The sequence below is a fragment of the Salvelinus namaycush genome, chromosome 38 (genome assembly GCF_016432855.1).
Source record: "Salvelinus namaycush isolate Seneca chromosome 38, SaNama_1.0, whole genome shotgun sequence".
Lineage (NCBI taxonomy): Eukaryota > Metazoa > Chordata > Actinopteri > Salmoniformes > Salmonidae > Salvelinus > Salvelinus namaycush.
The window spans coordinates 23031694-23053880 of record NC_052344.1 but is presented as its reverse complement, the minus strand read 5'-3'; the positions used below and the strand labels follow the sequence as shown (position 1 = coordinate 23053880).

General features: G+C 42.8%; 1 protein-coding gene across 4 annotated transcripts in view; it reads right to left on the bottom strand.

Annotated features, from left to right (window-relative positions):
- LOC120031916 (myelin regulatory factor-like protein) overlaps nt 1–22187 on the bottom strand; it is a 39358-nt gene that overhangs the window by 4883 nt on the left and 12288 nt on the right. For 3 of the 4 annotated variants that reach the window (XM_038977767.1, XM_038977765.1, XM_038977769.1), the window contains 18 exons: nt 19629–19719; nt 18251–18312; nt 17611–18076; nt 16543–16773; nt 15544–15739; nt 15252–15328; nt 14683–14793; nt 14334–14424; nt 13789–13989; nt 13424–13642; nt 12893–13062; nt 11795–11858; nt 11621–11697; nt 8263–8334; nt 8032–8084; nt 529–702; nt 278–325; nt 61–145 (listed from right to left, as the gene is read on the bottom strand). In XM_038977767.1, coding sequence (XP_038833695.1) covers nt 61–145; nt 278–325; nt 529–702; nt 8032–8084; nt 8263–8334; nt 11621–11697; nt 11795–11858; nt 12893–13062; nt 13424–13642; nt 13789–13989; nt 14334–14424; nt 14683–14793; nt 15252–15328; nt 15544–15739; nt 16543–16773; nt 17611–18076; nt 18251–18312; nt 19629–19719 — 2488 coding nt within the window. Of the gene's footprint in view, nt 1–60; nt 146–277; nt 326–528; nt 703–1981; nt 2016–8031; nt 8085–8262; nt 8335–11620; nt 11698–11794; nt 11859–12892; nt 13063–13423; nt 13643–13788; nt 13990–14333; nt 14425–14682; nt 14794–15251; nt 15329–15543; nt 15740–16542; nt 16774–17610; nt 18077–18250; nt 18313–19628; nt 19720–22187 lie in introns of all 4 variants that reach the window. The other variant, XM_038977768.1, reaches the window with a different exon arrangement.

The window sequence follows — 22187 nt, the reverse complement described above, 5'->3', positions numbered from 1 at the left end:
CATCAGTTTGGCAGTTGGATTTTAAATCTATAAATGAGTTCAAACTGACTGAATACGTACCCACAGCTTCCCCTCTCACAGTACCGAGAGTCAATGATCTGTTCGTTTTCTTTGATCAAAAAAGACTTTATCGTTGTGTTTGTCCCTGAAAATAGAACAACAATCTGATGTCATACTCTAAAAGTATTGTGAAATAAACTCAGAAAACTCTGAAAATAACATATTTGGATTAGCATTAAAATGTGTCTTCAAACGTATGTGATAGAATTTGACTTACAATCTCCGGCACCTTTGATTTCGTCATTGAATTTGTCTTTCCCTTTATCTGAGAAGGCAGAATTGGAACCAAAACAAGTGGGATTACTGCATGTCACAAGCAGCACAATGCCAACACTTTATAGAGCAGCAGAATTACGTCTCATTCAAGGTCGTCAACATGAAGGTTTTACGGCAAGATAAGCTAGCATGAAGAAAGAGATACAGTGGTGACTGCTGTTGGTAAATGAAGACAGGGAGTAGCCAGCTCACCTGCTAGAGAGGGCCCGGTAGAGGGAGATACAGTGGAGGAGAGCAGGGCAGGAGAGATGGTGCTGGTATTATCCATGGAGGCTGTAGTGGGACAGCAGAACACTTCTTCACAGTAGATCAGGCTACAGAAGTCCACATCAGGGGTCCACGGGACAGGGGGGGTGGTTGGGCTTACTAATACATAAACAAACAAACACATAAACAAACAAGGGTCAATTTCCACAGAAAGGACTACTCATGACAGACCTCTTTGTACAATAGAATTGAATGAGACATCACAACGTTACTATGATGAAAGTAAAACTATATAAAGAGCATTTATGGGTTGTTTACCTAAGGTAGGCCTGACTGTTGTGGTGGAGAGAGGTTGTTTACCTAAGGTAGGCCTGACTGTTGTGGTGGAGAGGATGTTTACCTAAGGTAGGCCTGACTGTTGTGGTGTAGAGGTTGTTTACCTAAGGTAGGCCTGACTGTTGTGATGGAGAGGTTGTTTACCTAAGGTAGGCCTGACTGTTGTGATGTAGAGAGGTTGTTTACCTAAGGTAGGCCTGACTGTTGTGGTGTAGAGAGGTTGTTTACCTAAGGTAGGTCTGACTGTTGTGGTGTAGAGAGGTTGTTTACCTAAGGTAGGCCTGACTGTTGTGGTGGAGAGAGGTTGTTTACCTAAGGTAGGCCTGACTGTTGTGGTGTAGAGAGGTTGTTTACCTAAGGTAGGTCTGACTGTTGTGGTGTAGAGAGGTTGTTTACCTAAGGTAGGCCTGACTGTTGTGGTGGAGAGAGGTTGTTTACCTAAGGTAGGCCTGACTGTTGTGGTGTAGAGAGGTTGTTTACCTAAGGTAGGCCTGACTGTTGTGGTGGAGAGGATGTTTACCTAAGGTAGGCCTGACTGTTGTGGTGTAGAGGATGTTTACCTAAGGTAGGCCTGACTGTTGTGGTGTAGAGAGGTTGTTTACCTAAGGTAGGCCTGACTGTTGTGGTGTAGAGAGGTTGTTTACCTAAGGTAGACCTGACTGTTGTGGTGTAGAGAGGTTGTTTACCTAAGGTAGGCCTGACTGTTGTGATGGAGAGGTTGTTTACCTAAGGTAGGCCTGACTGTTGTGGTGGAGAGAGGATGTTTACCTAAGGTAGGTCTGACTGTTGTGGTGTAGAGAGGATGTTTACCTAAGGTAGGCCTGACTGTTGTGGTGGAGAGAGGTTGTTTACCTAAGGTAGGCCTGACTGTTGTGGTGTAGAGAGGATGTTTACCTAAGGTAGGCCTGACTGTTGTGGTGGAGAGAGGTTGTTTACCTAAGGTAGGCCTGACTGTTGTGGTGTAGAGAGGTTGTTTACCTAAGGTAGGCCTGACTGTTGTGGTGGAGAGAGGTTGTTTACCTAAGGTAGACCTGACTGTTGTGGTGTAGAGAGGTTGTTTACCTAAGGTAGGCCTGACTGTTGTGATGTAGAGGATGTTTACCTAAGGTAGACCTGACTGTTGTGGTGGAGAGAGGTTGTTTACCTAAGGTAGGTCTGACTGTTGTGGTGTAGAGAGGATGTTTACCTAAGGTAGACCTGACTGTTGTGGTGTAGAGAGGTTGTTTACCTAAGGTAGGCCTGACTGTTGTGGTGGAGAGGATGTTTACCTAAGGTAGGCCTGACTGTTGTGGTGTAGAGGATGTTTACCTAAGGTAGACCTGACTGTTGTGGTGTAGAGAGGTTGTTTACCTAAGGTAGACCTGACTGTTGTGGTGGAGAGAGGTTGTTTACCTAAGGTAGGCCTGACTGTTGTGGTGTAGAGAGGTTGTTTACCTAAGGTAGACCTGACTGTTGTGGTGTAGAGGATGTTTACCTAAGGTAGGCCTGACTGTTGTGGTGTAGAGAGGTTGTTTACCTAAGGTAGACCTGACTGTTGTGGTGTAGAGGATGTTTACCTAAGGTAGACCTGACTGTTGTGGTGTAGAGAGGTTGTTTACCTAAGGTAGGCCTGACTGTTGTGGTGGAGAGGATGTTTACCTAAGGTAGGCCTGACTGTTGTGGTGTAGAGGATGTTTACCTAAGGTAGACCTGACTGTTGTGGTGTAGAGAGGTTGTTTACCTAAGGTAGACCTGACTGTTGTGGTGTAGAGAGGTTGTTTACCTAAGGTAGACCTGACTGTTGTGGTGTAGAGGATGTTTACCTAAGGTAGGCCTGACTGTTGTGGTGTAGAGAGGTTGTTTACCTAAGGTAGACCTGACTGTTGTGGTGTAGAGGATGTTTACCTAAGGTAGACCTGACTGTTGTGGTGTAGAGAGGTTGTTTACCTAAGGTAGGCCTGACTGTTGTGGTGGAGAGAGGTTGTTTACCTAAGGTAGACCTGACTGTTGTGGTGTAGAGAGGTTGTTTACCTAAGGTAGGCCTGACTGTTGTGGTGGAGAGAGGTTGTTTACCTAAGGTAGGCCTGACTGTTGTGGTGTAGAGAGGTTGTTTACCTAAGGTAGGTCTGACTGTTGTGGTGTAGAGAGGTTGTTTACCTAAGGTAGGCCTGACTGTTGTGGTGTAGAGAGGTTGTTTACCTAAGGTAGGCCTGACTGTTGTGATGGAGAGGTTGTTTACCTAAGGTAGGCCTGACTGTTGTGGTGTAGAGGTTGTTTACCTAAGGTAGGCCTGACTGTTGTGGTGTAGAGAGGTTGTTTACCTAAGGTAGGCCTGACTGTTGTGGTGTAGAGGTTGTTTACCTAAGGTAGGCCTGACTGTTGTGGTGTAGAGAGGTTGTTTACCTAAGGTAGGCCTGACTGTTGTGGTGTAGAGAGGTTGTTTACCTAAGGTAGGCCTGACTGTTGTGGTGTAGAGAGGTTGTTTACCTAAGGTAGGTCTGACTGTTGTGGTGTAGAGAGGTTGTTTACCTAAGGTAGGCCTGACTGTTGTTGTGTAGAGAGGTTGTTTACCTAAGGTAGGCCTGACTGTTGTGGTGTAGAGAGGTTGTTTACCTAAGGTAGGTCTGACTGTTGTGGTGTAGAGAGGTTGTTTACCTAAGGTAGGCCTGACTGTTGTGGTGTAGAGAGGATGTTTACCTAAGGTAGACCTGACTGTTGTGGTGTAGAGAGGTTGTTTACCTAAGGTAGGCCTGACTGTTGTGGTGTAGAGGATGTTTACCTAAGGTAGGCCTGACTGTTGTGGTGTAGAGGTTGTTTACCTAAGGTAGACCTGACTGTTGTGGTGTAGAGAGGTTGTTTACCTAAGGTAGGTCTGACTGTTGTGGTGTAGAGAGGTTGTTTACCTAAGGTAGACCTGACTGTTGTGGTGTAGAGAGGTTGTTTACCTAAGGTAGGTCTGACTGTTGTGGTGGAGAGAGGTTGTTTACCTAAGGTAGGCCTGACTGTTGTGGTGTAGAGAGGATGTTTACCTAAGGTAGGCCTGACTGTTGTGGTGTAGAGGATGTTTACCTAAGGTAGGCCTGACTGTTGTGGTGTAGAGAGGTTGTTTACCTAAGGTAGGCCTGACTGTTGTGGTGTAGAGAGGTTGTTTACCTAAGGTAGGCCTGACTGTTGTGGTGTAGAGAGGTTGTTTACCTAAGGTAGGCCTGACTGTTGTGGTGTAGAGGATGTTTACCTAAGGTAGGCCTGACTGTTGTGGTGTAGAGAGGATGTTTACCTAAGGTAGACCTGACTGTTGTGGTGTAGAGAGGTTGTTTACCTAAGGTAGACCTGACTGTTGTGGTGGAGAGAGGTTGTTTACCTAAGGTAGACCTGACTGTTGTGGTGGAGAGAGGTTGTTTACCTAAGGTAGGCCTGACTGTTGTGGTGTAGAGAGGTTGTTTACCTAAGGTAGGCCTGACTGTTGTGGTGTAGAGAGGATGTTTACCTAAGGTAGACCTGACTGTTGTGGTGTAGAGAGGATGTTTACCTAAGGTAGACCTGACTGTTGTGGTGTAGAGAGGTTGTTTACCTAAGGTAGGCCTGACTGTTGTGGTGGAGAGGATGTTTACCTAAGGTAGGCCTGACTGTTGTGGTGTAGAGGATGTTTACCTAAGGTAGACCTGACTGTTGTGGTGTAGAGAGGTTGTTTACCTAAGGTAGACCTGACTGTTGTGGTGGAGAGAGGTTGTTTACCTAAGGTAGGCCTGACTGTTGTGGTGTAGAGAGGTTGTTTACCTAAGGTAGACCTGACTGTTGTGGTGTAGAGGATGTTTACCTAAGGTAGGCCTGACTGTTGTGGTGTAGAGAGGTTGTTTACCTAAGGTAGACCTGACTGTTGTGGTGTAGAGGATGTTTACCTAAGGTAGACCTGACTGTTGTGGTGTAGAGAGGTTGTTTACCTAAGGTAGGCCTGACTGTTGTGGTGGAGAGAGGTTGTTTACCTAAGGTAGACCTGACTGTTGTGGTGTAGAGAGGTTGTTTACCTAAGGTAGGCCTGACTGTTGTGGTGGAGAGAGGTTGTTTACCTAAGGTAGGCCTGACTGTTGTGGTGTAGAGAGGATGTTTACCTAAGGTAGGTCTGACTGTTGTGGTGTAGAGAGGTTGTTTACCTAAGGTAGGCCTGACTGTTGTGGTGTAGAGAGGTTGTTTACCTAAGGTAGGCCTGACTGTTGTGATGGAGAGGTTGTTTACCTAAGGTAGGCCTGACTGTTGTGGTGTAGAGGTTGTTTACCTAAGGTAGGCCTGACTGTTGTGGTGTAGAGAGGTTGTTTACCTAAGGTAGGCCTGACTGTTGTGGTGTAGAGGTTGTTTACCTAAGGTAGGCCTGACTGTTGTGGTGTAGAGGTTGTTTACCTAAGGTAGGCCTGACTGTTGTGGTGTAGAGAGGTTGTTTACCTAAGGTAGGCCTGACTGTTGTGGTGTAGAGAGGTTGTTTACCTAAGGTAGGTCTGACTGTTGTGGTGTAGAGAGGATGTTTACCTAAGGTAGGCCTGACTGTTGTGGTGTAGAGGATGTTTACCTAAGGTAGGCCTGACTGTTGTGGTGTAGAGAGGTTGTTTACCTAAGGTAGGCCTGACTGTTGTGGTGTAGAGAGGTTGTTTACCTAAGGTAGACCTGACTGTTGTGGTGTAGAGGTTGTTTACCTAAGGTAGGCCTGACTGTTGTGGTGTAGAGAGGATGTTTACCTAAGGTAGGCCTGACTGTTGTGGTGTAGAGGATGTTTACCTAAGGTAGGCCTGACTGTTGTGGTGTAGAGAGGATGTTTACCTAAGGTAGGCCTGACTGTTGTGGTGTAGAGGATGTTTACCTAAGGTAGGCCTGACTGTTGTGGTGTAGAGAGGTTGTTTACCTAAGGTAGGCCTGACTGTTGTGGTGTAGAGGTTGTTTACCTAAGGTAGACCTGACTGTTGTGGTGTAGAGAGGTTGTTTACCTAAGGTAGGCCTGACTGTTGTGGTGTAGAGAGGTTGTTTACCTAAGGTAGGCCTGACTGTTGTGGTGTAGAGGATGTTTACCTAAGGTAGGCCTGACTGTTGTGATGTAGAGAGGATGTTTACCTAAGGTAGGCCTGACTGTTGTGGTGTAGAGAGGATGTTTACCTAAGGTAGGCCTGACTGTTGTGGTGTAGAGGATGTTTACCTAAGGTAGGCCTGACTGTTGTGGTGGAGAGAGGATGTTTACCTAAGGTAGGCCTGACTGTTGTGGTGTAGAGAGGTTGTTTACCTAAGGTAGGCCTGACTGTTGTGGTGTAGAGAGGATGTTTACCTAAGGTAGGCCTGACTGTTGTGGTGTAGAGGATGTTTACCTAAGGTAGGCCTGACTGTTGTGGTGTAGAGAGGTTGTTTACCTAAGGTAGGCCTGACTGTTGTGGTGTAGAGAGGTTGTTTACCTAAGGTAGGCCTGACTGTTGTGGTGTAGAGAGGTTGTTTACCTAAGGTAGGCCTGACTGTTGTGGTGTAGAGAGGTTGTTTACCTAAGGTAGGCCTGACTGTTGTGGTGTAGAGAGGTTGTTTACCTAAGGTAGACCTGACTGTTGTTGTGTAGAGAGGTTGTTTACCTAAGGTAGGCCTGACTGTTGTGGTGTAGAGAGGATGTTTACCTAAGGTAGGCCTGACTGTTGTTGTGTAGAGAGGTTGTTTACCTAAGGTAGGCCTGACTGTTGTGGTGTAGAGAGGATGTTTACCTAAGGTAGACCTGACTGTTGTGGTGTAGAGAGGTTGTTTACCTAAGGTAGACCTGACTGTTGTGGTGTAGAGGTTGTTTACCTAAGGTAGACCTGACTGTTGTGGTGTAGAGGATGTTTACCTAAGGTAGGCCTGACTGTTGTGGTGTAGAGGATGTTTACCTAAGGTAGGCCTGACTGTTGTGGTGTAGAGAGGTTGTTTACCTAAGGTAGGCCTGACTGTTGTGGTGTAGAGAGGTTGTTTACCTAAGGTAGGCCTGACTGTTGTGGTGGAGAGAGGTTGTTTACCTAAGGTAGGCCTGACTGTTGTGATGTAGAGAGGTTGTTTACCTAAGGTAGGCCTGACTGTTGTGGTGTAGAGAGGATGTTTACCTAAGGTAGGCCTGACTGTTGTGGTGTAGAGAGGTTGTTTACCTAAGGTAGGCCTGACTGTTGTGGTGTAGAGAGGTTGTTTACCTAAGGTAGGTCTGACTGTTGTGGTGTAGAGAGGTTGTTTACCTAAGGTAGGCCTGACTGTTGTGGTGGAGAGAGGTTGTTTACCTAAGGTAGGTCTGACTGTTGTGGTGTAGAGAGGATGTTTACCTAAGGTAGACCTGACTGTTGTGATGTAGAGAGGTTGTTTACCTAAGGTAGACCTGACTGTTGTGATGTAGAGAGGTTGTTTACCTAAGGTAGACCTGACTGTTGTGGTGGAGAGAGGTTGTTTACCTAAGGTAGACCTGACTGTTGTGGTGTAGAGAGGTTGTTTACCTAAGGTAGGCCTGACTGTTGTGGTGTAGAGAGGATGTTTACCTAAGGTAGGCCTGACTGTTGTGGTGGAGAGAGGTTGTTTACCTAAGGTAGACCTGACTGTTGTGGTGGAGAGAGGTTGTTTACCTAAGGTAGGCCTGACTGTTGTGGTGTAGAGAGGATGTTTACCTAAGGTAGGCCTGACTGTTGTGGTGGAGAGAGGTTGTTTACCTAAGGTAGACCTGACTGTTGTGGTGGAGAGAGGTTGTTTACCTAAGGTAGGCCTGACTGTTGTGGTGTAGAGGATGTTTACCTAAGGTAGGCCTGACTGTTGTGGTGTAGAGGTTGTTTACCTAAGGTAGGCCTGACTGTTGTGGTGTAGAGGATGTTTACCTAAGGTAGGCCTGACTGTTGTGGTGTAGAGAGGTTGTTTACCTAAGGTAGACCTGACTGTTGTGGTGTAGAGAGGTTGTTTACCTAAGGTAGGCCTGACTGTTGTGGTGTAGAGGTTGTTTACCTAAGGTAGGCCTGACTGTTGTGGTGTAGAGAGGATGTTTACCTAAGGTAGGTCTGACTGTTGTGGTGTAGAGGATGTTTACCTAAGGTAGGCCTGACTGTTGTGGTGTAGAGGTTGTTTACCTAAGGTAGGCCTGACTGTTGTGGTGTAGAGGTTGTTTACCTAAGGTAGGCCTGACTGTTGTGGTGTAGAGAGGTTGTTTACCTAAGGTAGGCCTGACTGTTGTGGTGTAGAGAGGATGCACAGTAGTCTCGTTGCTGCAAATCAAAAAACATGATATGACCTTTGAAATTAATTCCACATTCAGTTCTCGATAGCATTGTCACAGATGATAATAAAGTTTGAGTCTCAGTAGTATTCTTGGCACCGTAGACTTGGCAAATAAAGGCTGGCGGCAACTGTAGTCTGTGAAGCCAGTTCAGTGGTGTGTCTTACGTGCTTCCAGGAAACAGCATGCCGGAGTCATCTCTCAGAGTCAGCATGTAGAGAGCTGTGATGGCAATAGAACTGTGGAAGAGACATAGGGACGTCATAACACTTCATAACTCATACATAACACATTCATAAACATGACATAAGAAAAAACAACATCGTCAGGCCCAGACCAGGAGATTTACAATGCAGGTACATAAAAAACAAAAACTTAGTGTCGATTTATGAAAAGGAATAGTAAACTTCTATATTCTAAACTCTCCAATGCTTTTATACAGTCACGTCCCACCCCATCTGATCTGATAGTCAACTTTTCTCACATTTTGATTTCTCTGATACAGTTATCAGAATAGATAAAGCTTTACGCATTCAATATTATATTATATTCAGGTCGAGGTAACTGCCAAAATAATGGAAACACTTGAGTAAACGAGGGATACAAAGTATATTGAAAGCAGTCGCTTCCACACAGGTGTGGTTCCTGAGTTAATTAAGCAATTAACATCATGGCATGCTTAAGGGTTATTATTTATATTATATTATCATGCTAAAGGGTTATTATTTATATTATATTATCACGCTAAAGGGTTATTATTTATATTATCATGCTTAAGGGTTATTATTTATATTATATTATCACGCTAAAGGGTTATTATTTATATTATATTATCATGCTTAAGGGTTATTATTTATATTATATTATCATGCTTAAGGGTTATTATTTATATTATCATGCTAAAGGGTTATTATTTATATTATATTATCACGCTAAAGGGTTATTATTTATATTATCATGCTTAAGGGTTATTATTTATATTATCATGCTTAAGGGTTATTATTTATATTATATTATCATGCTAAAGGGTTATTATTTATATTATCATGTTTAAGGGTTATTATTTATATTATCATGCTAAATGGTTATTATTTATATTATATTATCACGCTTAAGGGTTATTTATATTATATTATCATGCTTAAGGGTTATTATTTATATTATCATGCTTAAGGGTTATTATTTATGTGATCATGCTTAAGGGTTATTATTTATATTATCATGCTTAAGGGTTATTATTTATATTATCATGCTTAAGGGTTATTATTTATATTATCATGCTAAATGGTTATTATTTATATTATATTATCATGCTAAAGGGTTATTATTTATATTATCATGTTTAAGGGTTATTATTTATATTATCATGCTAAATGGTTATTATTTATATTATATTATCATGCTAAAGGGTTATTATTTATATTATATTATCACGCTTAAGGGTTATTTATATTATATTATCACGCTTAAGGGTTATTATTTATATTATCATGCTTAAGGGTTATTATTTATGTGATCATGCTTAAGGGTTATTATTTATATTATCATGCTTAAGGGTTATTATTTATATTATCATGCTAAAGGGTTATTATTTATATTATATTATCATGCTAAAGGGTTATTATTTATATTATATTATCATGCTTAAGGGTTATTATTTATATTATATTATCATGCTAAAGGGTTACTATTTATATTATATTATCATGCTAAAGGGTTACTATTTATATTATATTATCATGCTAAAGGGTTACTATTTATATTATATTATCATGCTAAAGGGTTATTATTTATATTATATTATCACGCTAAAGGTTTATTATTTATATTATATTATCACGCTAAAGGGTTATTATTTATATTATATTATCACGCTAAAGGGTTATTATTTATATTATCACGCTTAAGGGTTATTTATGTTATATTATCACGCTTACGGGTTATTATTTATATTATATTATCATGCTAAAGGGTTATTATTTATATTATATTATCACGCTTAAGGGTTATTATTTATATTATATTATCATGCTTAAGGGTTATTATTTATATTATCATGCTTAAGGGTTATTATTTATATTATATTATCATGCTAAAGGGTTATTATTTATATTATATTATCATGCTTAAGGGTTATTATTTATATTATATTATCATGCTTAAGGGTTATTATTTATATTATCATGCTTAAGGGTTATTATTTATATTATATTATCACGCTAAAGGGTTATTATTTATATTATATTATCACGCTTAAAGGTTATTATTTATATTATATTATCACGCTTAAAGGTTATTATTTATATTATATTATCATGCTTAAAGGTTATTATTTATATTATATTATCACGCTTAAAGGTTATTATTTATATCATATTATCACGCTTAAAGGGTTCTTATTTATATTATATTATCATGCTAAAGGGTTATTATTTATATTATATTACCATGCTTAAAGGTTATTATTTATATTATATTATCATGCTAAAGGGTTATTATTTATATTATATTATCACGCTTAAGGGTTATTATTTATATTATATTATCATGCTAAAGGGTTATTATTTATATTATATTATCATGCTAAAGGGTTATTATTTATATTATATTATCATGCTAAAGGGTTATTATTTATATTATATTATCATGCTAAAGGGTTATTATTTATATTATCATGCTAAAGGGTTATTATTTATATTATCATGCTAAAGGGTTATTATTTATATTATCATGCTAAAGGGTTATTATTTATATTATCATGCTTAAGGGTTATTATTTATATTATATTATCATGCTAAAGGGTTATTATTTATATTATATTATCATGCTAAAGGGTTATTATTTATATTATCATGCTAAAGGGTTATTATTTATATTATATTATCATGCTAAAGGGTTATTATTTATATTATCATGCTAAAGGGTTATTATTTATATTATCATGCTAAAGGGTTATTATTTATATTATCATGCTAAAGGGTTATTATTTATATTATCATGCTAAAGGGTTATTATTTATATTATCATGCTAAAGGGTTATTATTTATATTATATTATCATGCTAAAGAGTTATTATTTATATTATCATGCTTAAGGCAATCCACAGGGGTCGAGTGGTCACAGAATGGTTTGATGAGCATGAAAACGATGTAAACCATATGCCATGGCCGTCTCAGTCACCAGATCTCAACCCAATTAAACATTTCTGGTAGATTCTGGAGCGGCGCCTGAGGCCACCGTCAACAAAACACCAAATGATGAAATGTATGGTGGAAGAATGATGTCACATCCCTCAAATAGAGTTCCAGACACTTGTAGAATCTATGTCAAGGTGCATTGATGCTGTTCTGGCTGGTGGTGACCCAACGCCCTAGTAAGACTTTATAGTTCCTCTATTTTGGCAGTTACCTGTATATTGCAGTGCTTCAATATCCAGAGGTATTTTCTAACACAGCCGTCATACTTTTTGTTTCACTATGAAACTAATATAAATATCTGCTCCTCAGTTGTAACAGGAAGTCTTACCAGAAAGCCAATGTTGCGACCAGAATGATCATGCTGACTTGGACAAACTTGTGTTTTAAGCAGCGGTGGAACTTTGCCTACAAGAGAATAAATATAAATGGTATTAGTTTGATTCAGACTTGCTGTACACCTGTTCTTATACAAGTATACAGTCTTTCTGCAGTTCTACCTCACCTTGATAGATTTGAGAGGTGTTGGCTTCTGGGGTGGTGGAACACTGCTGTGTCTGTTCATTTTCCTGTGTAACACAACACATGTATGTATATTATCAACACAACACGTTAAATAATGACAGTTGAAACACAGCACGTTAAATAATGACAGTTGAAACACAGCACGTTAAATAATGACAGTTGAAACACAGCACGTTAAATAATGACAGTTGAAACACAGCACGTTAAATAATGACAGTTGAAACACAGCACGTTAAATAATGACAGTTGAACACAGCACGTTAAATAATGACAGTTGAAACACAGCACGTTAAATAATGACAGTTGAAACACAGCACGTTAAATAATGACAGTTGAAACACAACACGTTAAATAATGACAGTTGAAACACAGCACGTTAAATAATGACAGTTGAAACACAGCACGTTAAATAATGACAGTTGAAACACAGCACGTTAAATAATGACAGTTGAAAATGTATTAGGAATCCAAAGAATGTTGAGCATTCCCTATCCAGTCCATTACAAGTACAAACTCAGTCCTTCCATAAGGCGAGATTCCTAAACTACAGTAAAGTGGAGATATTTGACAGTACAGAGGGCATAAAGCAGAAGCCGTAGGGCTGTTATGGTTGAGCTGAGAAAGTGTTGATGGTCCCCATGAGAGTGACCCTGGTCAAAGACAGACACACAACACATCCAGAGGTCAACCATCCTCATTACCCCTCTGTCTCATACACACCAGGCTGTATCACAACCGGCTGTCATTGGGAGTCCCATAGGGCGGCGCACAATTGGCCCAGCGTCTTCCGGGTTTGGCCGGTGTAGGCTGTCATTGTAAATAAGAATTTGTTCTTAACTGACTTGCCTAGTTAAATAAAGGTGAAATGAAATGTAAGAAATTGTTTAAAGACAGCAGGGATCTGAAAACAGAGTCTCTGAGTACCTGACTAAACTGATTGACTGTATGTAATAAAAAAAAAAGTTATTATGTTGGGTGAAAATCTCTCAGTGTCTCCAAATGATTTTGAAAACTGAAAGAGAACTTGTAGGCAATAGGCCATAGAGAATAGCACCCCCTGGTGGTACTGTGACATTACCCTTTAGTGCTGCTGTTAGCAGGGTTGCTGCTGGAGCGCAGGCCGCCCGTGTTCTTCAGCTTGGCTGACCGTGTGTTCCACTCCTCCAGCTCCTGAATCCTGTTCTCCAGGTTGTCAGTCAGCTTACACAGCTGCTTCACAGCCCCGACATTCTCCATGAAGATCTGCTCCTATGGGGGACAATTAGAAATGGTACAATACATTGTTCTTCATAGTAAAACGTTTTTTAATTGAACCTTTATTTAACTTGGCAAGTCAGTTAAGAACAAATTCTTATTTACAATGATGGTCTACCGGGGAACAGTGGGTTAACTGCCTTGTTCAGGGGCACAAAGACAGATTTTTATCTTGTCAGCTCAGGGATTCAATCGAGCAACCTTTCGGTTACTGGCCCAACGCTCTAACCACTAGGCTACCCTGCCGCCCCAAAGTGGGACCATAACTCTGACAGATCTCTTGGCAATCCTCATACTGATTATCACACAGATCATATATTATCAGGTCTTAAATTTCGTGGGAAAGGACACTTACTTTGTCCACCATGAGGAAGTTGTGGATCTTCTCTCCGTCGCTGCAGGTGACGTCCCCCACCGATTGGACAGCAGTAGGCAGCAGCTCCTTCACCTCCTGGGCTATGATGCCTGTTTCATGTATGTGATCGATCCCCATCTTTGAGGCGAACTCAGGCTTGTAGTCATACTCCACGATCCTCATCTGAGATATCCTCTTCAACTGTTCTGTTGAATCCACCTACACAGTTGTAATATTGTCCCGTCAGGTAAGATATCATTCCCTGGGCCACTGAGAAGGCATTTCTATGTTCCTTCCTGTTAATTCACACCAAAACCATTATTTTGATAGCTATTATATAAGAGCATGCATGTGCTGCTTCCTACCTCTTGTATGTTGTGTTTGGCGCGGCGGTCAGAGGGGTGCATAACCTGCCCCATGATCTTAGCGTTGCCACAGACCACCAGGGCTTCATCGGGGGTGTCTGTGTTGATGCCCACCCTCCCATGGCACACCACCGCGTCCGGAGCATGTCCTCGTTGCCACAACACCTCACTGTCGTTCTCAAACTGGCCCGGGTTCGACGCCTGTAGTGGAGGAACACGGAAGAGTTTACAGTTCTGGTTACGGTTGGTTCCATTTAGATCACGGTGCATTCTAGAACTAATTGTCCAATGGAAACATGGTAGGAACTACATTTTATTACATTTTTATGTATTCTTTATTTAATCTTAATTTTAGCAAGGAGTCCCATGCTTTAGTACTTAGTGCTTGAGTCCCATGCTTTTAAATGCTTTAGTACAGGGTTCCCCAACTGGCGGCCTGCGTGCCAAATTTGGCCCCCGGGCGGTCTCATTTGGCCCCCCAAGTTTTCTGAGCAAAGAAATAAAGTTGATGATCCCTGCTTTAGTACTTCTGGTTCAGTACTTACCCTGACTATGATCCTCTCTGACATGAATGCTATCAGCAGGTAACTCTCTTCCCTCACTGTGGCGTACAGACCCACCACCATCAGGAAGTACCTGGTCATAACACAAGGACACATGGAACGACATGTTGAAACGTCTCTTTCAATGAGGATATTAGTAACATGGCAATAACAAGGCAATAACAAGGCAATAACAAGGCAATAACAAGGCAATAACAAGGCAATAACAAGGCAATAACATGGCAATAACATGGTAACAACATGGTAACAACATGGTAACAACATGGTAACAACATGGTAACAACATGGTAACAACATGGTAACAACATGGTAACAACATGTAATAACCAACCTCTGGTCAGGGTTGGGTTTTCCCTTTTTCCTCATGTTGTTGGCAGTGGTCTCACTGAAGTGCAGTCTTCCCAGAGTAACTCTAGTGATCTTGTCCCCTGGTAGACTCACTCTGAGGGATGAGACGTTATTCAGAAATTTAGGACCGAGAGTAACTCTAGTGATCTTGTCCCCTGGTAGACTCACTCTGAGGGATGAGATGTTATTCAGAAATGTAGGCCGAGATTCAATCCAAATTGCCCCCTTTTTTGGTTATGCATCATATACCTTTGAAAGGCAATGTTCCTGCGTTGGCGGAGACAGCATTTACAGTAAACGCTGCTTATGACGGCTCAACGGGAAATTACCTTTAAAAAGTCAAACGTGCTATTACGTGGAGCTACCGCTGATCGGATTAATCTCAGCCATAGTTATCACTTTTCTGCAAAAACACAGCCACGTTCTGTGGAGATCTGCCTTTCTAATCACTATTGTGTCATTGTTCAGATCTGAATGACAGATTACACTCACAACATTGAACACAGCAGTCTACAGTAAATAGTATAATGAAATGGAGGACAGGACACTCACTTGACTGGCAGGAATGGTTTCTTGCTGCGATCAGGCTGTGACTGTTCTATGGTGACTTTGTGAGTCTGTGCCTCAAGCTGCAGAGACAGAACAAATGGTCAAAGTATAGCTAACTAGCATAACTAGCAGGGTTGGGGAGTAACGGGTGACATTTAGAAAGTAACCTTTCTAACAACCCTGCTAACTTACATACTAACAAAAAAAACGAGTGCTTTTAATTGCCTCTGCATCATGTAAAGTCGTCTGCAGAGGTCAGACGCTGACGTTCCCGGGGAGATGGTGTTAAACTAACCTTCACACCAAACACCTTGACGTGGAAGCTCTCTATTGGCGCAGGGCCGATGGGGGTTTTGACGTACAGGGGGTCTCCGGACATCCCTACGTGAACCGTGACCTGGAAGTGGTTCTTTTTCTGACACACAAAGGACTCGTCAGCTGTGGAGTAGTTGAAACCTTTATCGGTGTCGACATGGTAACCGGGGGAAGGGCTGTGGAGAGACAATAGAGCGAGCTACACTGAGTGACAAAACATTAAGAACACCTGCTCTTTCCATTACACAGACTGACCAGGTGTATCCAGGTGAACGCTATGACCCCTTACTGATGTCACTTGTTAAATCCTCATCAATCAGTGTAGATGAAGGGGAGGAGACAGGTTAGAGAAGGATTTTTAAACCTTGAGACAATTGAGACATGGATGATGTATGTGTCAGAGGGTGAACGGGCAAGACAAAAGATTAAAGAGCCTTTGAACAGGGTGGCCCTTAGCTGTGGTATATTGGCAATATACCACAAACCTATGAGATGCCTTTTTGCTATTATAAACTGGTTACCAACGTAATTAGAATAGTAAAAATACATGTTTCGTCATACTCGTGGTATACGGTCTGATATACCACAGCTTTCAGCCAATCAGCATTCAGGGCTCGAACCACCCAGTTTATAATTATGAATGACCAAGTACGATAGGAATAACATACAGTAGGAGTCAATTGTGTCCATTTCAGTCAATAATTTAACCAAATGGGGTTTGTTTACAATGACTCATGACTAAACCATTTTCCTGCTGGCTAAGAAATGACAAAGATATTACTGATGAGTTATGACATGGTCAGACATAGAAAGGGAAAAATATTTGTTCGGCCCTGCGCTTAACTTTAACAAAATCAGTCCCTTAAAAGAATGTAGCGTTAGTTGAATAGCCTTTGAGTTAGAGCCTTTAAGACAGGCAGCTTATTAAGGCATGAGCCTTGGTGACGAGTGAGGGGACGTAAAGCAGAGAGCCACTCACAGGATGTCATAGTTACTGTTGTAGAGCGGTGTCCACAGGCCAGGCTGGTAGCGATCCCAGGTGAGGAGCTGATAGGTCCCAGAGCTGCTCCCTGTGGCCCCGTCACTGTCATAGGACGGGACGTCACCGCCTCCACTCTCAGAACCCGCTGCTATAGGAACAGCCACCAAATGGTTCTGTACCTCAAGGGGTTCTGTTCGTCTTCTCTTCTTACAGTCAGGTAATATAAGCCTGTGGAGGAAGAGGAGGAGGAGGAGGAGAGGATAAGAGGGCACTTAACATTTATATCCGTTGAAGTAAAACATGTTTTGACTGTCATTCTCAAACTGATATGTACTGTACGGTAGTTTAGTAGTTTATGTACCCATATGTACTGTACGGTAGTTTAGTAGTTTATGTACCCATATGTACTGTATGGTAGTTTAGTAGTTTATGTACCCATATGTACTGTACAGTAGTTTAGTAGTTTATGTACCCATATGTACTGTATGGTAGTTTAGTAGTTTATGTACCCATATGTACTGTATGGTACTTTAGTAGTTTATGTACCCATATGTACTGTATGGTAGTTTAGTAGTTTATGTACCCATATGTACTGTACAGTAGTTTAGTAGTTTATGTACTGTATGGTAGTTTAGTAGTTTATGTACTGTACGGTAGAATAGTAGTTTATGTACTGTAAGGTAGTTTAGTAGTTTATGTACCCATATGTAATGTACGGTAGTTTATGTACTGTACGGTAGAATAGTAGTTTATGTACTGTAAGGTAGTTTAGTAGTTTATGTACCCATATGTACTGTACGATAGTTTATGTACCCATATGTACTGTATGGTAGTTAAGTAGTTTATGTACCCATATGTACTGTACGATAGTTTCGTAGTTTATGTACCCATATGTACTGTACGGTAGTTTAGTAGTTTATGTACCCATATGTACTGTATGGTAGTTAAGTAGTTTATGTACCCATATGTACTGTACGATAGTTTCGTAGTTTATGTACCCATATGTACTGTACGGTAGTTTATGTACCCATATGTACTGTACGGTAGTTTAGTAGTAGTCCTCACCCTGTGTGTTGCCCAGCTGTGGGAGGCAGGTATGCATATCCTGGTTGTGAAGGGCATCCTGGCACAGGTAGTAGGCAGGATGAGGGCAGTCCTAGGCCTGGGGCTAGGTGTGCGGCTTGGCCTGGAGGTAGATCTGGGACCGGGGGTGCGTTGGCCCTGGGGTAGCTGTCTGCCAAGCCCTGGCGTGGAGGAGGCTGATGCTGCTGGAGAGCCTTGTGGTGGACGGGCGGTGTGGGGGCAGTGTTAGCCTGTATATAGCTCTCCCCTGGGATCAGGTAGTGGGGGTGGTGGATGGGGGGGTGGTAAGGCAGTGAGCCTGGAGATGTGTCTGTCTTGGTGTAAAAGTTAGTCAACCCCTGGTGGTATGACAGTCCTGGGTGTGGTGGGGGTTGCTCTTTATATCCACACGATGAGGCTGGAGGACGTGTCACTGGCTGGAAGACTTCCTGGTAGCCGTAGCTCACGTCTAGGTCAGGAACGGGGGCAAAGGCAGTCATATCATTCATTTTAATTGTAACATTTTATTATTATGACATGGTTGTACTGTTTGTAACACTTGGCATTAAAAGAGATTCCTATCAACCGTTGTTGATAAGGTATTGCCAATAAAGGAAGAGGTTTCATTATCACAGTGACTCACCTGGTATTTGTGGAGGTGAACACGGTTCTGAACCAGAATCTGGTGGTGACTCTGGTAACATGCTAGGAAGACAAAGTCACAGTAAGACATGGCCCTCCAAAGACAGTCACAGTCACACATGGCCCTCCAAAGACAGTCACAGTAAGACATGGCCCTCCAAAGACAGTCACAGTCACAGTAAGACATGGCCCTCCAAAGACAGTCACAGTAACAGTAAGACATGGCCCTCCAAGACAGTGACAGTAAGACATGGCCCTCCAAAGACAGTCACAGTCACAGTAAGACATGACCCTCCAAAGACAGTCACAGTCACAGTAAGACATGGCCCTCCAAAGACAGTCACAGTAAGACATGGCCCTCCAAAGACAGTCACAGTCACAGTAAGACATGGCCCTCCAAAGACAGTCACAGTCACACATGGCCCTCCAAAGACAGTCACAGTAAGACATGGCCCTCCAAAGACAGTCACACATGGCCCTCCAAGACAGTGACAGTAAGACATGGCCCTCCAAAGCCAGTCACAGTCACAGTAAGACATGGCCCTCCAAAGACAGTCACAGTCACAGTAAGACATGGCCCTCCAAAGACAGTCACAGTCACAGTAAGACATGACCCTCCAAAGACAGTCACAGTAAGACATGGCCCTCCAAAGCCAGTCACAGTCACAGTAAGACATGGCCCTCCAAAGCCAGTCACAGTCACAGTAAGACATGACCCTCCAAAGACAGTCACAGTAAGACATGACCCTCCAAAGACAGTCACAGTAAGACATGGCCCTCCAAAGACAGTCACAGTCACAGTAAGACATGACCCTCCAAAGACAGTCACAGTAAGACATGACCCTCCAAAGACAGTCACAGTAAGACATGACCCTCCAAAGACAGTCACAGTAAGACATGGCCCTCCAAAGACAGTCACAGTCACAGTAAGACATGACCCTCCAAAGACAGTCACAGTAAGACATGACCCTCCAAAGACAGTCACAGTAAGACATGGCCCTCCAAAGACAAGGTTTCTAGAACTAGTCTTTCTCTCTGCTTACCTAACTTGTCATTGTCTTGACTAGCTAACAACAAAGCCTACAGCTGTAGCTGTTGGTGCCATGGTGGAGAGCTGCCCACCTGCAGCAGGTACAGTGTAGGGCAGGAACAAAAGCCTGCAGACCCAGTAGGTCTCCAGGAGGAGGGTTGGCCACCCCAGCTCTAGGATTGTGCCGTTGTGTTGTAAACACTGTTATGTGTGTCCTCCAATCCATTTAACACAGCTGGCTGTGTTTACGGGTGGTAGATGGACTAAGAATATGGATGCTTACCAGGTATTAGATGGTACTGGAAACAGATTTACCCTCAGGTACAATAAAGTAAACATGGATGCTTACAATGTTGGGTCCATGTCGTTGCTGAGGTACTGTTCCAGTATGCTGGTGTCCACCACCGCACTCTCCAGAACCCCACTCATATCCTGGCATCCTGGAAACACATTTTCATTTTCATTACATTTCACAAGTGCCTCATTCTGGTTCACAGTCTCTCTCTCCAAATCTTGCTCTCCCTCTCCAAATCTTGCTCTCCCTCTCCAAATCTTGCTCCCTCTCTCCAAATCTTGCTCCCTCTCTCCAAATCTTGCTCCCTCTCTCTAAATCTTGCTCCCTCCCTCTCTCGCTCTCTAGATCTTTCTCTCCCCCTTTCTCCCACCTCTCTCTCTAGATCTTGCTCTCTCGCTCTCTCTCCCCTACAGAACATGAATCTGCCAAGGTTATAGGTCACCAGGTGAAACTAACCCATAGTTAATATCAGTATGTAACCATTACAGTGTAATGGTGTGGTCCATCACCTCCAGGCTCGCTGTAGCCTACCCTATACATGGCTCCCTGTCCTGTAGGAGACAGTAGTAATCACTGTTATCAGCCAGGACACAGCTCTGAGGCTCCCTGTACTGTAGGAGACAGTAGTAATCACTGTTATCAGCCAGGACACAGCTCTCATAGAGGCTCCCTGTCCTGTAGGAGACATTAGTAATCACTGTTATCAGCCAGGACACAGCTCTCAGAGGCTCCCTGTACTGTAGGAGACATTAGTAATCACTGTTATCAGCCAGGACACAGCTCTCATAGAGGCTCCCTGTACTGTAGGAGACAGTAGTAATCACTGTTATCAGCCAGGACACAGCTCTCATAGAGGCTCCCTGTACTGTAGGAGACAGTAGTAATCACTGTTATCAGCCAGGACACAGCTCTCATAGAGGCTCCCTGTACTGTAGGAGACAGTAGTAATCACTGTTATCAGCCAGGACACAGCTCTCAGAGGCTCCCTGTACTGTAGGAGACATTAGTAATCACTGTTATCAGCCAGGACACAGCTCTCATAGAGGCTCCCTGGACTGTAGGAGACATTAGTAATCACTGTTATCAGCCAGGACACAGCTCTCATGGAGGCTCCCTGTCCTGTAGGAGACAGTAGTAATCACTGTTATCAGCCAGGACACAGCTCTCATAGAGGCTCCCTGTACTGTAGGAGACAGTAGTAATCACTGTTATCAGCCAGGACACAGCTCTCATAGAGGCTCCCTGTACTGTAGGAGACAGTAGTAATCACTGTTATCAGCCAGGACACAGCTCTCATGGAGGCTCCCTGTACTGTAGGAGACAGTAGTAATCACTGTTATCAGCCAGGACACAGCTCTCATAGAGGCTCCCTGTCCTGTAGGAGACATTAGTAATCACTGTTATCAGCCAGGACACAGCTCTCATAGAGGCTCCCTGTGCTGTAGGAGACAGTAGTAATCACTGTTATCAGCCAGGACACAGCTCTCATGGAGGCTCCCTGTACTGTAGGAGACAGTAGTAATCACTGTTATCAGCCAGGACACAGCTCTCATAGAGGCTCCCTGTACTGTAGGAGACATTAGTAATCACTGTTATCAGCCAGGACACAGCTCTCAGAGGCTCCCTGTACTGTAGGAGACAGTAGTAATCACTGTTATCAGCCAGGACACAGCTCTCATAGAGGCTCCCTGTACTGTAGGAGACAGTAGTAATCACTGTTATCAGCCAGGATACAGCTCTCTCAGAGGCTCCCTGTCCTGTAGGAGACAGTAGTAATCACTGTTATCAGCCAGGACACAGCTCTCATAGAGGCTCCCTGTACTGTAGGAGACATTAGTAATCACTGTTATCAGCCAGGACACAGCTCTCATAGAGGCTCCCTGTACTGTAGGAGACATTAGTAATCACTGTTATCAGCCAGGACACAGCTCTCATAGAGGCTCCCTGTACTGTAGGAGACAGTAGTAATCACTGTTATCAGCCAGGACACAGCTCTCATAGAGGCTCCCTGTACTGTAGGAGACAGTAGTAATCACTGTTATCAGCCAGGACACAGCTCTCATAGAGGCTCCCTGTCCTGTAGGAGACAGTAGTAATCACTGTTATCAGCCAGGACACAGCTCTCATAGAGGCTCCCTGTGCTGTAGGAGACAGTAGTAATCACTGTTATCAGCCAGGACACAGCTCTCATAGAGGCTCCCTGTACTGTAGGAGACAGTAGTAATCACTGTTATCAGCCAGGACACAGCTCTCATAGAGGCTCCCTGTCCTGTAGGAGACAGTAGTAATTACTGTTATCAGCCAGGACACAGCTCTCATAGAGGCTCCCTGTACTGTAGGAGACATTAGTAATCACTGTTATCAGCCAGGACACAGCTCTCAGAGGCTCCCTGTACTGTAGGAGACAGTAGTAATCACTGTTATCAGCCAGGACACAGCTCTCATAGAGGCTCCCTGTCCTGTAGGAGACAGTAGTAATCACTGTTATCAGCCAGGACACAGCTCTCAGAGGCTCCCTGTCCTGTAGGAGACATTAGTAATCACTGTTATCAGCCAGGATACAGCTCTCATAGAGGCTCCCTGTACTGTAGGAGACAGTAGTAATCACTGTTA